The sequence below is a fragment of the Papio anubis genome, chromosome 17, assembly GCF_008728515.1.
Source record: "Papio anubis isolate 15944 chromosome 17, Panubis1.0, whole genome shotgun sequence".
In the NCBI taxonomy this organism is placed as follows: Eukaryota; Metazoa; Chordata; class Mammalia; order Primates; family Cercopithecidae; genus Papio; species Papio anubis.
Genome location: NC_044992.1, coordinates 8,011,649 through 8,026,756, shown reverse-complemented (window position 1 = coordinate 8,026,756; position 15,108 = coordinate 8,011,649). Strand labels below are relative to the sequence as shown.

Genomic DNA, 15,108 nt, shown 5'->3' with positions numbered 1-15,108 from the left:
AGGCTCCAGCCTGGGCCCTTGGGTGGACGGCGCCGCCATTCATTCTTCAGGGATCAGTCTGAAGCAGTGTTGGTGTGAAAAACTTTTACAAAGTTACTGTGTGTGTTTTTAAATCGTCTGTGTGTGTTAATGTCACTGGGTGTTCTCATGCACTGAGGCACTCTCTTTTATGACATGAATTCTTTAATACAGGTGTATTTGTTTTGGTGATAAATATAACGAAGTGTTGCCCTTTAAAAAAAAAAATACACAGGAGCTTCTTCAGGAGGAGACACGCCAGAAACTAAACCTGAGCAGTCGAATCCGGCAGCTGGAAGAGGAGAAGAACAGTCTTCAGGAGCAGCAGGAGGAGGAGGAGGAGGCCAGGAAGAACCTGGAGAAGCAAGTGCTGGCCCTGCAGTCCCAGGTGTGCGTCCTCTTTAGGAAGCCGCGGTGGCCTCGATGTGTGTCTTTAGCAGCTCCTGGCCCTGCTTTGCCGGGCTGTCTCAACTCCATTTGGGACACTTAATTAGGTTGTACTAAATTAAGCCCATTAAATGGTTTTGCTTTGACCCAGCCACATGCTGGTTATAATGCTGGAAGCCCTTAAAATAAGGACCTAGGACTGTGTCAACGATGTAAAATTTCAATCCAGTTATCATTTTAATAGACTGTTAGCTAAGAAATTAAGTAGTGACCGTCTAAGATTCATTTATTTTAAAATCACAGTATTGATTTTTCTTCTCTCAAAATATTAAAAACAAAAGTTTTCTTCTTTTTTCTTCAAATTCAAAAACTAATTGAGTTCTTATTTTTTCTTTTTTTTTTTGAAACAGAGTCTCACTCTATCGCCCAAGCTGGAGTGCAGTGGCATGATCTCAGCTCATTGCAACCTCCACCTCCTGGGCTCAAGTGATCCTCCCACCTCAGCTTCCCCAGTAGCTGAGACTACAGACAGGCGATTTTTGTATTTTTAGTAGAGATGAGGTTTCACGGCCGGGCGCGGTGGCTCAAGCCTGTAATCCCAGCACTTTGGGAGGCCGAGATGGGCGGATCACGAGGTCAGGAGATCGAGACCATGCTGGCTAATACGGTGAAACCCCGTCTCTACTAAAAAATACAAAAAATTAGCCGGGCGAGGTGGCGGGCGCCTGTGGTCCCAGCTACTCGGGAGGCTGAGGCGGGAGAATGGCGTGAACCCAGGAGGCGGAGCTTGCAGTGAGCTGAGATCCGGCCACTGCACTCCAGCCTGGGCGACAGAGCGAGACTCCGTCTCAAAAAAAAAAAAAAAAAAAAAAAAGAGATGAGGTTTCACTATGTTGGCCTGGCTGGTCTCAAACTCCTGACCTCAAGTGATCTGCTCGCCTCGGCCTCCCAAAGTGCTGAGATTACAGGCATCAGCCACCATGCCCAGCCCCAATTGAGAACATTAATACTTTGTTTGTCCTTACACAAAACCTAGTTGACTGATACCAAGAAGAAAGTAGATGACGACCTAGGAACAATTGAAAGTCTGGAAGAAGCCAAGAAGAAGCTTCTGAAGGACGTGGAGGCCCTGAGCCAGCGCCTGGAGGAGAAGGCACTGGCATATGACAAACTGGAGAAGACCAAGAACCGCCTGCAGCAGGAGCTGGACGACCTCACGGTGGACCTGGACCACCAGCGCCAGGTCGCCTCCAACTTGGAGAAGAAGCAGAAGAAGTTTGACCAGGTGGGTCGGCCACGCGTCGTTTCCTCCTGGCAGGGCTCTTGCTTTTGTTCATATGGTTTAAAATAATCTTATTTAAAGGCAATTAAATGGGATACATATTTATATCAAAATTGGAAAAAGGGGGAAGCAAAAAAAAAAAAAAAAGGAAATACAAGAACACCATAATCTAATGGCAGCACTCTGGCGACACATCAGCCACGCAGTGGAAGAGAAAAGCTGATGCCGCTGTTTCGGCTTTTCATATTCCCCCATCCCCTTGTGCACAGCTGTTAGCAGAAGAGAAGAGCATCTCTGCTCGCTATGCCGAAGAGCGGGACCGGGCCGAAGCCGAGGCCAGAGAGAAAGAAACCAAAGCCCTGTCACTGGCCCGGGCCCTTGAGGAAGCCCTGGAGGCCAAGGAGGAGTTTGAGAGGCAGAACAAGCAGCTCCGAGCAGACATGGAAGACCTCATGAGCTCCAAAGATGACGTGGGGAAGAACGTAAGTCGCTGGCGGGGTCCACACTTCCGCACGGGAGAGCATCCCAGGGGCCTGGGCCTTCACACGGGAGCAGGCGGCTCCTTGGGGGTGCCTGAAGGACCTGGGAACGTACAGCCCAGCCACGAAGCCATCTAGCAGTGCTTTGGCCTGTGCGTGAGGAGGGGGTTCAGGTCTTCTGGGACCGTTGTCAGGTTCTCTGCAATCTCCCCCCAGCTCTGGCTGGAGGTGAACGTGTTTCTTCTTCCTTTCACTGCCCTCCCTGCCCCAGCCTACACCCTGGCAGGGGGGCCTTTCAACAAAAGGTGTCATGGTTCTGCCGTCACAGGTAGTTGCCAAACATGAGGTGAGTGGGGACCTGGAGAGGAGGAGGAGCGGGGAATGGCAGCTCCCTCTGACCCCGTTCTTCCCAGGGAGGCCCCACTGTTTTCTTGGAGAGCTTCAGTAGCTTTGGGGGCTTCTCCACAGCTTAGAAGCTTCTGTGGCACAGTTTGTCTTTCCATTGCATACGTCTTCCACAGGAGCTGCCATGACACTTATTTACCCTACGTCTCTCCCTTAGCGTATGACGTGTTGAAGATAGCAAAACAAAGCCAGGCCTGGTGTCAAAGGCAAGGTTCCCTGGCTCCTCCACAGGCTTCCATTCTGACCATGGGAAGCCACTTAAGCTTTTGAAGCCTAAGTTTCCTTATCTGCCAGATGGACATTATACTTGCCCAATTTCATGAAGTTACTGCATCTGCTTTGAAAAGCACAAAGTCCTCTAAAAAGGTAGGGTCTCATTTTCATGGGCTATGGGCCATCTGGCCACATCATACCTCAGCGAAGGTGGCCCCACCTTCCTGCTGGGTCTCCTACAACTTGGCACCCAGGGACTAGCCCCATGGACAAGAAGAGGCCACTGAAAGTAGAAGTGGCCATGGTTACTCAGTGAAATGTGGAGAACGCTACAGTTGACTTCATGTTCGTTTTCTGTAGCATCAACACTCACACGTTCATCCCACAAACATGTCTTTTGTGCCTACTGAGCACCAGACACTGTGTAGAAATGGGCCTTCCTCCTGTCCTAAGATTCTCCACGCCTGTCCCTGTGAGAACTGCGGTGGTCCTGGACCCCAGAGCGGGTGCACAGCAGCACCAAGGCCTCCCTCCAAAGGCTGCCGCGATAATCAAAGGGCACAGGAGGTGAAGCTCTCAGCACAGTGCTTGGCGCAGAGAATGAGGGAAAGGGTGCTGGGGGGATCTTTGCCCAGAGAAAGATCAAGGCCTCTGTACTGTGCCCTGCTTGTTAGGCCGAAGCCACCCGAATAGTCAGCAGTTTCCACATGTGCTTTTCAATACGAATGATCTTTTCTACAGCAAGAAGAGGTGTACTGTCATACTTGCTCCTCACAGACAGCAGGCAAGGGGTCAGTCAACAGACAGGTTCCCTGACATGGCTGTTTCCTTTGTTCTTTGGCTCACTGAAGAACTCTCAGCTTAGAGGTCATCAGAGGAGGATGACCAGAGAACATGTGTGAATAAAGAAATCTGCACTGTAGTTCTGAGCTGCATACACTGAAATGGAGAATAGCAGCAGCCTTCGGGGGAGAGGGAAGGATGTGTGTGCCTGTGGCAGGGGGCCGGCCCAGGGGGACCAAAGTGGCCAGCATGCCACAAGTGGGCCTGTAAAACGGGAAGGCTGCTGTTCTTCCCACGCGCCTCCGCCCAGGTCAACTCTTTCCTGATGCTTCGGTGGTTTAGGTTCACGAACTTGAAAAATCCAAACGGGCCCTGGAGCAGCAGGTGGAGGAAATGAGGACGCAGCTGGAGGAGCTGGAAGACGAACTCCAGGCCACGGAAGATGCCAAGCTTCGTCTGGAGGTCAACATGCAGGCCATGAAGGCGCAGTTCGAGAGAGACCTGCAGACCAGGGACGAGCAGAATGAAGAGAAGAAGCGGCTGCTGATCAAACAGGTAGGGCAGAAGGCGCAGCCTCCACGACAAGGGGTGCAGGCTCTCAAAGCCCAGCTCTGGGTCAGTATCCTGTTCATTCATGTTAGAACACATCTGAGTAAACACAGAGTAACACAGAGAGTAAAATGAATTTATTTGGTCATTTGAGAATGTTATGATTTAAATTTTATTGTAATTAGTTTAGGTTTTTCTATTCCTCAGACAGTATCACTGCTGCTTACACTTATCAATTAGAAAGCCCTCAGTGGGCTCCCAGAGGAATCTGTGGTTAGGTTCAAGTTCCTTGTCTTAGAACGTGGGTATAGGAAAGAATTGATGCATCCCAGACACAGCGATTTGGCAGATGTCTGCGGTTCAGATCTCAAGTCCTAATAATTAGATCACTCTTCAGAAGGAAAAAGAGCAGATATTTAAATTTGTCATTTTATAAAGTTGTTATCCATGTATAAATTGTATACTTTTCTGAATGTATATTAGACACTTTTCTGCATGTATGTTAAATTTATAGTCTAAAACTTTAAATATGAATTGTGGATATTTTGCCAGTCCCTTCCAGTTCATGGCAATAAGTCTTGGATTTGGCGGGGGTGGGGGTGTGTGTGTTTTGAGATGGAGTCTCGCTCTGTCACCCAAGCTGGAGTGCAGTGGCACGATCTTGGCTCACTGCAACCTCTGCCTCCCAGGTTGAAGTGATTCTTCTGTCTCGGCCTCCCAAGTAGCTGGGACTACAGGCACACGCCATCATGTGCGGCTAATTTTTGTATTGTTGGTAGAGACGGGGTTTCATCGTGTTGGCCAGGCTGGTCTCAAACTCCTGGACTCAGGTGATCTGCCCATCTTGGCCTCCCAAAGTGCTGGGATTACAGGCATGAGCCACCGTGCCCGGCCAGATGTGGGATATATTTAATTTTGCTTTATTTTGTTATTTTCACTCCACTAATTATTGGTCATTTATTGCTGGATAACAAATTACCCCAAACTTAACAAATTATTGCAAACTGTGACAACATTTATGTCACAGTTTCTGTGTGTGAGGAATTGGGAAGCGATTGAGTCAGTGGTTCTGGTACAGTCAGGACCTTGGCCCTGGCTGCATCATCTGAAGGCCCTACCGGGGCTGGAGGAGCCATGCCAAGCTGGCTCACACATGTGGTGTCAGCAGGAGGCCTTGGCAGCTTGCCACATGGGCCTCCTGAGTGTCCTGGAGGAGCTTCAGGAGAGAGAGAGCCAAAAGAAAGCAAGCAAGGAGGAAGCTTCCGGGCCTTTTATGACCTAATCTCCCAAGTCTCATGTGATCACTTTTTTATTCTGTTTGTCAGAAGCGAGTCACCAAGTCTGGCCCACATTCAAAAGGAGATTATGCTCTAACTCTTTAAGGTGGGGAGTATTAAAGAATTTGTAGACTTTTTTTTTTTTTTTTTTTTTGAGGCGGAGTCTCGCTCTGTCACCCAGGCTGGAGTGCAGTGGCGCGATCTCGGCTCACTGCAAGCTCCGCCTCCTCCGCCATTCTCCTGCCTCAGCCTCCCGAGTAGCTGGGACTACAGGTGCCGCCACCACGCCCGGCTAATTTTTTGTATTTTTAGTAGAGACGGGGTTTCACTGTGTTAGCCAGGATGGTCTCGATCTCCTGACCTCGTGATCCGCCCGTCTCGGCCTCCCAAAGTGCTGGGATTACAGGCTTGAGCCACCGCGCCCGGCCTATGTAGACATTTTTTTAAACCACCACACTTTGAAATTCATGTTAAGTGGCTCTACATTAGGTGCCTCCTGCTATCCTGTGCCTTGAGGTACAGCCCCAGGTCTCTGCAGAATTCAGCAAGTAGATGACGAGCACCTCTGCATTATGCGGGAGCAGCTGCCCTGCTCCTCGTCTCCCATGCCAACCCCTGCAGAGAAGCAGCAGCAGCGGCCCTGTTTCTCCCCTTTGGAAAGGACCAGTGGAGCCACCACTCTGTCAAGCCTTGGTGCCTCCATACCAGCTCCCACACCACCCATCAGCCTCTTAGCAGGAAGCGGAAGCTCTGTGAAGGCAGGGACCTTTCCTTGCTCACCTGAGCCTCCAGCTGCTAGAACACTACCTAGGGCATAGGTATTTATTAAGGTATTTATGACCTATACCTTAATAAATACATGACAAAGCATTTATTTGTGGCTAAATAAGTGGACAAAGCAGGACAGGTTGAGGAGGCCATGTCAAGGCAGTGACACATGGTCCCTGTAGACTCGGGCTGATAAGGTTTGGAGCTCAGCAGCTTCGTGTCTGGTCCCCGTCATTGGTGACGGAGGCGTTGGGATTTGGTTTAAGGACTCCAGAGCACCTTCTTCTGAGCATCCCTCAGACAGTGTGAGCGTAGGGCCCCATCCCCATGCACACTAGGAGGCTCACTGAGCGAAGAGTGCTGCAGAGTGAGTGAGTGGCTGACAGGTGTGTCCCCCTCAGTTTCCTGCCCACATCTTACTCATCCTCACGCTCCCATCTGTCTGCTCCAGAGCTGGCCTTCATTTCATCCCTCCTCCATTGGACAGCTTTGACTGCTCCCCCCTTCCTGCTTATCAAAGGCAGTTTCTGTGTGTTTCTGGCACCCTTGTAACTTGGCCATGCCCCACATCCTCGCAGCTCTAGGAAACAGGCATGCCCGCTTAGTCCTCTGCACCTCTTAGCAACCACCCCATGCCCACTCTGTGCCTACTCCAGCCTTTATTACATGGTTACCGCATTTGTCTCGGGTCTTTCCATCTTGGCTTCATCTACACTGTGAGCTCAGGTCCCTGGCTGCCTTCTCGTGCCCTCGCAGCAGTCAGTGGGATGGTTTGTATTAGGTGGTGGTGTTTAAAGACCCCTTTGAACACAATTCAGCTACTGTGGTTTTCTGTTGATAGTAACTGTTTGGTAACAGAGACCTCTACAGAGTAACAGAAGGTCACACTCACCCGAGTCACCAGAGCCCCCACTTGAGAACAGGCTGCCTGCTCAGAAAGTTGGAGTTAACCCAGCATAACCCAATGCTGTCCATTAGGTGCGGGAGCTCGAGGCAGAGCTGGAGGACGAGAGGAAACAGCGGGCGCTTGCTGTGGCTTCAAAGAAAAAGATGGAGATAGACCTAAAGGACCTCGAAGCCCAAATCGAGGCCGCGAACAAAGCTCGGGATGAGGTGATTAAGCAGCTCCGCAAGCTCCAGGTAGGTGCCACCGCCCATGGAGTCTCTGGATGGCATCACGTGGTCCCACTGAGATCCAGCACCACGTGACCTGTGTGGCTTCTACAGAGTCCAGCAGTGAAGCTGGCGGGGACAGCACTGCAGTACCACCCTGGGGCCACAGCACCACTGTCACCCACCCTAGGGGCATAGCACTGTGTCAGCGCAGCCGGGGGCGGGGCAGCAGGCCATGAAGACGCTGCTTATGTGTCCGCTGTGTCCACGGGAGATACTTGAATGCACTTAGCAACACAGCTGGGGTGGAGGCACCACGCGGGGTTCCTGTGGCCCTGAGAGCCTGTGGCGATGCTTAAAACCCACCCTTCCTCACCTCAAGAGGAGGGTCATGTCGACCCAGGCCCTTAGTGCTGTAGCTTTTGTGATCTTTTCGGTCTGTTTTTAATCATCACTTTGTCTACCCAGATGATGGGCCAGTTTTTACTACCACAATGACGAGGTGATCTCTGCAAGAGTTCACGGTGTGAGCAGGCAGGCAGTGGCCTCACCCCTAGTACAGATGGGAGCTACTTCTCAGGGGAGCCGCTCCGTTATGACGAGAACTTTTCCTTTGACCTTGTTGATACCACATCTTGAAAATTTATTTTAACAAAATATAAAGAAGAAATTTTTATGTACAAAGATCTTTAGCTGAAGTGTTATTATTTAGGATAGGAGAAATGGAAACCCCCTAAATGTCAATGGACTGCTAACCATCTAAGTGATGGGGTGTGTGGGGAACAATGGCCGGAATTAAATGAATAGAGGGAAATACAGTGTAGGGTGGTTTAGCTTGTAACTCTACACACATGTGTGTATACATTTTCACATACAGACATGCAGGCAGACATACTTACCTAGAAACAAGTTTGGAAAGAAAGTCATCTCTGGATAATAGGTTGGTAGGAACTTGTTTTCATATACTTTTTTTTTTTTTTGGAAGCTAAATATAAAGGTTTTTGTTTTTTTTTTTTTTAAGAGAGAGAGTCTCACTCTGCCATCCAGGGTGGAGTACAGTGGTGCAGTCATGGCTCACTGCAGCCTGGGCTCAAGATTTTTATTAGCTAATTACAAAAGTTATTAAGCTAATTAATTACAAAGAATATAAATTATAATACTGTGATTTTATTTAACAGCTTTATTGAAATATAGCTTACATACCATACAATTCACCAATTTAGCATTTTCAATGTTTTTTAGTTTATTCGTAGACTTATTCAGCCACCACCACTATCAAATTTGGGGCATTTTGGTCCCTCCTAAAAATCCTCTACCCATTAGCTGTCATTCCCCATTCCCTGTATCCCTGCTGCATTCTGCATTAATCAACTACTAATCTTTCAGTCTCTATAGATTTGCCTTTGTTTCATATTTCATATCAGTGGAATCATACAATATGTGGCCTTTTGTGACTGGTTTTCCACTTAGCATAATGTTTTCAAAGTTCATCCATGTAGCAGCATGAATAAGTACTGCACTCCTTTTTATTACTAACACTCTACTGTGTGGATACATCTACCACATTTTATTCATCTATCCCTGAGTTGGACATTTGGGTGTTTCCAGTTTTTGACTTCTGAACAATGCCTCTATGAACACTCATATGCATTTGTGTGGACATGTGCTTTCAGTTTTCTCTGAAATATACCTAGGAGTAGAACTGATCTGGGGTAAATGCTACCTCTGTGTTGAACTTTGAGGAACTGCCAAACTGTTTCCCACAGTGACTGCAGTTTTACATTCCCACCAGCTATCTGTGAGGGTTCAAATTTCTCCACATCTTGTCAACACTTGTTATTGTCCATCTTCTGATTGTAACCATCTTAGTGGGTGTGAAGTGACATTTCATTGTGGCTTTTATTTTTATTTCTCTAATGACTACTAATGAGATTGAACAGCTGAGCTGTCTTTTAATTACTGAGTTGAAACAATTCTGTATTCTGGATATAAATTCTTTATGAGATAAATGATTTCCACACCTACCTTAGCTTACTAATTTCTGCCACCCAAAAAAAAAAAAAAAAAAAAGCCAGCTTGGGTTTTGATAGTTTATTGTGTTGATGTGTAGATCAATTTGGAGAGTATTGCTATTTTAACAATATTAAGTCGTCTGGTCTATGAACATGGATAATCTTTCCTTTTATTTAGATCTTTTTTATTTTTTTCAGTGATGTTTTGTAGTTCTTGGTATACAAGTCTTTCACTTCTTTTGTTAAGTTTATATCTAAGTTTGTATTCTTTTGATTCTATTATAAATGTAATTGCTTTCTTTTGAATGTTTGTAGTTGGTGTATAGAAATATAATTGATGTTTGTATGTTGATCTTGTATTCTGCAATCTTGCTAAACTCATCTATTAGTTCTTGTGGGCTTTTTCTTTTATTGTCCATATTACCAGCAGTTCTAATTCTTTTTGTGTCTTTCTTAAGCCTGTCTATATACAAGATCAGATCATCTGCAAATTGAACTAGTTTTACTTCTTCCTTTCCAATCTAGATATCTTTTATTTCTTTGTCTTGCCTAATTAATTACCCTGGCTGGAATCTCTGTTGCAGTGTTAAATAGAAGTGGCAGAATCAGACCTCCTTGTCTTGTTTCTCATCTTTTAGAGGGAAAGCATTCAGTCATTGATCCTTAAGTATGATATTGGCTGTCAGTTTTTCATTGATGCCTTTAATCAGAATTGAAGAAATTTCCTTCTGTTCATAGCTTGAGTATTTTTATATTGAAAGGGTATTAGATTTTGTCAAGTGCTTCTTCAGCATTTATTGTGATGATTATATGGTTACATTAATTCATTTTTGGTTGTCAGACCAACCTTGCATTCCTCAGATAGATCCCACTTGGTCATGGTATATAATCCTTTTCACATGTTGTCAGACTCAGTTTGCTACTATTTTGTTGAAGATTTTTGCATTTGTATTCATAAGGGATTTCATTTTGATCTGTAGTTTTCTTATGATATCCTTGTCATTTCCATATACTTTTATATTTACAATGAAAGTATATTACTTTTATAATCTAGAAAAAAAAAATACCATGTTTACAAGCTGAGAATGGGGCCAGGCACAGTGACTCACACCTGTAATCAGGAGGAATGCTTGAGGCCTTGAGTTTGACACCAGCCTGGACAACATAACCAGGGGTCATCTCTAAAACAAATTTAACTAAAACTAAGAATGTAAACCACCCCAAAACCTTCTTATTAATAGGCTCAGATGAAGGATTACCAACGTGAATTAGAAGAAGCTCGTGCATCCAGAGATGAGATTTTTGCTCAATCCAAAGAGAGTGAAAAGAAATTGAAGAGTCTGGAAGCAGAGATCCTTCAATTGCAGGAGGTTGGTTTGTTATTTATTCATCCATTTGTTCAACAAATATATTTGCCCTTGAAATTACTCCAAGATCAAAAAAAATTTTAATATCTTTGTAGCCCACTGTAATGTCAGTATACATTTTTGTTTTATTTTTGTTTGTTTGTTTTTTAAGTATCCATTTTTAATATGGTCCTCAACCTTCTTGTTACTTCAGTTTGGAAACAGAAAATGATCACTTCGACACTGCTCATATATATTCCTCCACCTGGCTAAAGGCAAAGGAGCTGATGAGCAGCTTTTCAAGCCGCCTCTTGGCCTGTTCCCCTGTGCAGGAAAGGGAAGTGATGCTTTAGTGTTGATACGCAGCAAGTACTGTGTAACTCCAACCTTGGTGATGCAAAATTGCCTTGTTTTTACACAGAAGCACTATTCATGTGATAGCTTAAAAGGAGAGAAGTTTGTTTCATTGAATTCCTATTATTCCTTCATTTATCTTTTTTGTAGGTTCTCATGAGGCAGAGACTGATAAAGTGTTGCATATAGGAATTGTAACAGTGCAAGGCACACTTAAATACACACATTACCGTATAAATGAGGGATAATCAAAATTTCTTCAAACCTGAAAAGATAAATATTATCAGTTAATATGAAAAAACTCCCAATACAAATACCTACAAATATTGAATTAAATATTAGCAAAGGCAGAGTTGAGCTTGCAAGAAAGGACGATGGCGCTCTCGGTGTCAGGAATGAACAAGGAACTGAAAACCAGATGAGTAAAAACCGAGCAGACCCTGAGAGAGGACCTGAGAGCCAGCTTCCAGAGGTTTTCATCCCGCTGTCCTCTAGCTCACCGTTTTTTGCTCCTTGTTTTTTTTTTTGACTTCTTGAGTTGGACACTTAGCTCATGAGCTTTCAAGCTTCTTGTCTAATATGTTTATAAAAGACTGTAAATTCCCCTCTAAGATCTGTTTTCATCATGTCCCACAGATTTTGATGTGGAGTAATTTCATTGTCATGTAATTCTAAATTTTTCTAATTTCTATTATGGTTTCTTCTTCATCCCGTGAAGAATTTAAGCTTGCGGTTTAAATTTCCAAATGTCTGGCATTTGCTTGTTTTTTAAGTTGCTTTCTAGTTTTATCACATTGTGGTCAGAGAATGTTGAGAAGGGCTCTGGGACCTAGAACATGTTAGTTTTCGTAAGTGTTCCGTGTGTAGTTACAAACGATGCATGTTCATCAGTGAAGTAGATATGTAAGCTCTATGTATCCATCATGGAGCTGATTGGTGAGATCCCCACATGCGCATTTCCCCAAAGGCGATGTGGCTCTTGGAGCCTGCCTCCTAGAGAGCGCTCCTGGGCCATTACCCAGATGTCCAAGCGGCATTCTCTGTACCATACTGTTTTTTCTGAAAGCGTTTCTTTCAGACTCTCAGGCAAGGCCTGAATCACACTGCATTAAGGAGAAGAGACTGAGCTGGAAAGCTGGCCCTGCCCTTCCCCCTATTTCTGACACTTTTCCTTCAAACACCTCTGTTAATCTGGCTTAGAGGCCCCAGGGTCCCTTCCTTTCTCCCCTGGGTCCCTCAGTCTGCCCAGAGCTCCCCCACCGCCCCCCCAGCCAGTGGACAGTGAGTGTTTCATAGGCCCAACAGGACAAAACACCAGAGGCCAGATGGCAGAGCCGTCTGGAGTCAGTGGCCCTGGGATCAGGCCTGGAACATTCTGTCTGCTGCCTCTCTTTCCTTCCTGACTCCCACCGTGCCCTGTGTGCCAGGATGTGCTAGAACCCGGGCCTGTCAGAGGCCTTCGGCCCACACTCATGTAAGGCAGGAGCATGTGCCAGAGCAGAGAGGCGCTGCCGTGCAGCCCTGCTCCTAAGACACCTTCAAGGTGTGCTCTTGCCAACTGTGGCATCTTTTGGAAGGGGCAGCTGGTGGGAAGAGCCCTGGACGGGGAGTCGGAACCCTGACTTTTTGCTGCTGACTAACCTTGGGACTTTGGGCCAGTATCTTCATCCAGGTGGGCCTCAGCTCCCTTATTTATAAGATAAATGCACCCTTGACTCCTTTCTATGGCAAATCATCTTTCCAAAGAAGTTTGTGGAAAAGCAGCCATAAGGCAGTTCCTTCCGTGGGCTGGCAGGCACAGGGCTGTCCCCATTGCCCTGCCCAGTCCTCTGAGAGCCCCCCGTGGAGCCACAGTCCTCTTCAAGAAAGAGGCCTTGCCCACCTCAGGCCCAGCTCTGCAAACACTTGAGCCCCTGCGGAGGCGCCCCCCTGCCTCCTCCCCATGGGAGCGTTGGTCCTTGTTGCTGCACAGCTGCCTGGATCCGCACTGGTCTGTGCAGCCAGCGTCCTTGATCTCACACTGTTTATGTGAAAGATACTTCAGGATCATCAGTTGGTACAGCTCAGGTTTCTTAGGGTTCAGGGTTTGTATAAAGTTTGTGCTCAGTTTATATTAAGAGGCACCAGCTTTCCAAGAAGGGCAGGAACATAGGCACCTCTTACGCTGGAGGTGACAGCAAAGCCCTTATGGCAATGAAGACTTCCCTCTGGACGTTTTCGTGTAAGATGCTGACACCACACACCACCTGGCTGGTCTGCACCGAGCAGATTTTCGCCAGTTTAATTTCTCAAATCTAAATGACAGTTGGAGGTACAGGTTAACAGTGACAGGAACAAGGTCGCTGTAGCTTCAGGCACTGTCAGATTCCACAGGTGAGGAAACTGTTCACAGCCAGAGCTTAACGCAGTCTCCACTGCCCACTGCTTAGGAACTTGCCTCGTCTGAGCGAGCCCGCCGACACGCCGAGCAGGAGCGAGACGAGCTGGCGGACGAGATCGCCAACAGCGCCTCTGGCAAGTGAGTCTCCCGTGGCCGGGGCGGGTTCTTCACCCTCAGGCACACACACTGCTGAGAAGGCTGGAGGTGTCCACGCACCTGGTATCAGCAGGTGGTTTGCTCCTCTCTAGCTGGGCCTGGGCTGCCTCAGCCATCATACCCCGGGGCCAGTCCTGCTGAGCCCCGCACACCGCAAGCGGGAGCCGTGGTGCGCACTAACGGGCACTGCGGGCCTCCACTTTCCAGTTCATTAGCTTTGGCGAGCAGGTTCCTCAGATATGACCTTTCTCTGAATTCATTTTTCGTTAAAAGTCATTATCTTTTTTTCCCAATTCAGTTGATTTCTCTACTTAATTACTGAACCAGAGGTTCATCATGTGCCTTTTTGAGCATGCCATCATGAGTAGAATTTATTCTCAGAGATTGGAAACCACTGAAGAGTTTCAGCAGGGGGAGGCTGGGGTCGTGCTTGCGTTTTGTAAGTGACTCTGGCTGCTGTCTGTGGAGAACAGCTGGAGAGAGGCAGGCAGGGCAGCGGGAGGCCACCCCAGCGGTCCAGGTGAGAGATGACAGGCCTGCATCTGGGTGGTGGCAGTGGGGGAGGGTGTTTGGAAGTGTCATCAGTGGGACCTACTGATGGATTCGGGGATGGCTGCTCAGGTTTCCAGCAACAGGGTGGGTGGAGGAGCCTTCTCTGAGGCTCCCGTGCTGTGCTGAGCTGGGATTGAACTGTCCCCTCCTCCTCTCCCCACCAGGTCCGCGCTGCTGGATGAGAAGCGGCGTCTGGAGGCTCGGATCGCACAGCTGGAGGAGGAGCTGGAAGAGGAGCAGAGCAACATGGAGCTGCTCAACGACCGCTTCCGCAAGACCACTCTACAGGTGGCCCACGCAGGAGCCCGTCACCCGGGGAGGGCTGTGCCACTCCTCAGGCACAAGTGACCATAAACTCCTCTCTCCTCTCTAGGTGGACACGCTGAACGCCGAGCTAGCAGCCGAGCGCAGCGCCGCCCAGAAGAGCGACAACGCGCGCCAGCAACTGGAGCGGCAGAACAAGGAGCTGAAGGCCAAACTGCAGGAGCTCGAGGGTGCTGTCAAGTCCAAGTTCAAGGCCACCATCTCAGCCCTGGAGGCCAAGATTGGGCAGCTGGAGGAGCAGCTTGAGCAGGAAGCCAAGTAAGAGGTTTTTGCTGTCATAAACCAAAGCTTACCAACCAGGCTCAGTCAGAGACAAAACAGACACGCCCCTTTCGGGAGGGGCTCCCCACTGCGTGGGCGGAGAACACAGATAACCAGAGTGGGAGACAGAAGTTGGTGTGAGCTGTGAGAGGAGAGCTGTGAGCGTTCAGAGGCTGGGAGGACAGACGGCCTCTGTGAACAGTCAGGGAAGGCTGGGCTTTAGGACTCAGCTCAGGGCTCACCACATGTGCACCCCCTGATTTCCTAGGCACCCTGAGTTTGCATCTCCTACCCAGAGTCGATTTCCCAAGCGTGTGGCATCCCATGAAGCGCTAGTTTGCGGCCAGAGAACAAATGCAGTATGACAGAAATCAAAGCCTTTCTTCTCCCATAGGAAAGGATTGCTTAACAGCTTTCATGTTGTATTAAAGCATGAGAAATTGTACAGC

The 15,108-nt window shown here is 47.6% G+C and overlaps 2 protein-coding genes across 11 annotated transcripts in view; one reads left to right on the top strand and one right to left on the bottom strand.

Moving 5' to 3' along the window:
- MYH10 (myosin heavy chain 10) overlaps nucleotides 1-15,108 on the top strand; it is a 153,306-nt gene that overhangs the window by 132,731 nt on the left and 5,467 nt on the right. For all 10 annotated transcript variants that reach the window (XM_009189642.4, XM_009189641.4, XM_003912320.4 and 7 more), the window contains 9 exons: nucleotides 254-406; nucleotides 1,442-1,690; nucleotides 1,957-2,169; nucleotides 3,910-4,122; nucleotides 7,140-7,301; nucleotides 10,528-10,656; nucleotides 13,416-13,504; nucleotides 14,239-14,362; nucleotides 14,448-14,656. In XM_009189642.4, coding sequence (XP_009187906.1) covers nucleotides 254-406; nucleotides 1,442-1,690; nucleotides 1,957-2,169; nucleotides 3,910-4,122; nucleotides 7,140-7,301; nucleotides 10,528-10,656; nucleotides 13,416-13,504; nucleotides 14,239-14,362; nucleotides 14,448-14,656 — 1,541 coding nt within the window. The remainder of the gene's footprint in view (nucleotides 1-253; nucleotides 407-1,441; nucleotides 1,691-1,956; nucleotides 2,170-3,909; nucleotides 4,123-7,139; nucleotides 7,302-10,527; nucleotides 10,657-13,415; nucleotides 13,505-14,238; nucleotides 14,363-14,447; nucleotides 14,657-15,108) is intronic.
- Nucleotides 4,092-15,108, bottom strand: part of NDEL1 (nudE neurodevelopment protein 1 like 1) — a 79,856-nt gene continuing 68,839 nt past the window's right edge. Inside the window, exon 9 of the mRNA XM_021928731.2 lies at nucleotides 4,092-4,215. Coding sequence (XP_021784423.1) covers nucleotides 4,200-4,215 — 16 coding nt within the window. The 3' untranslated portion in view covers nucleotides 4,092-4,199. The remainder of the gene's footprint in view (nucleotides 4,216-15,108) is intronic.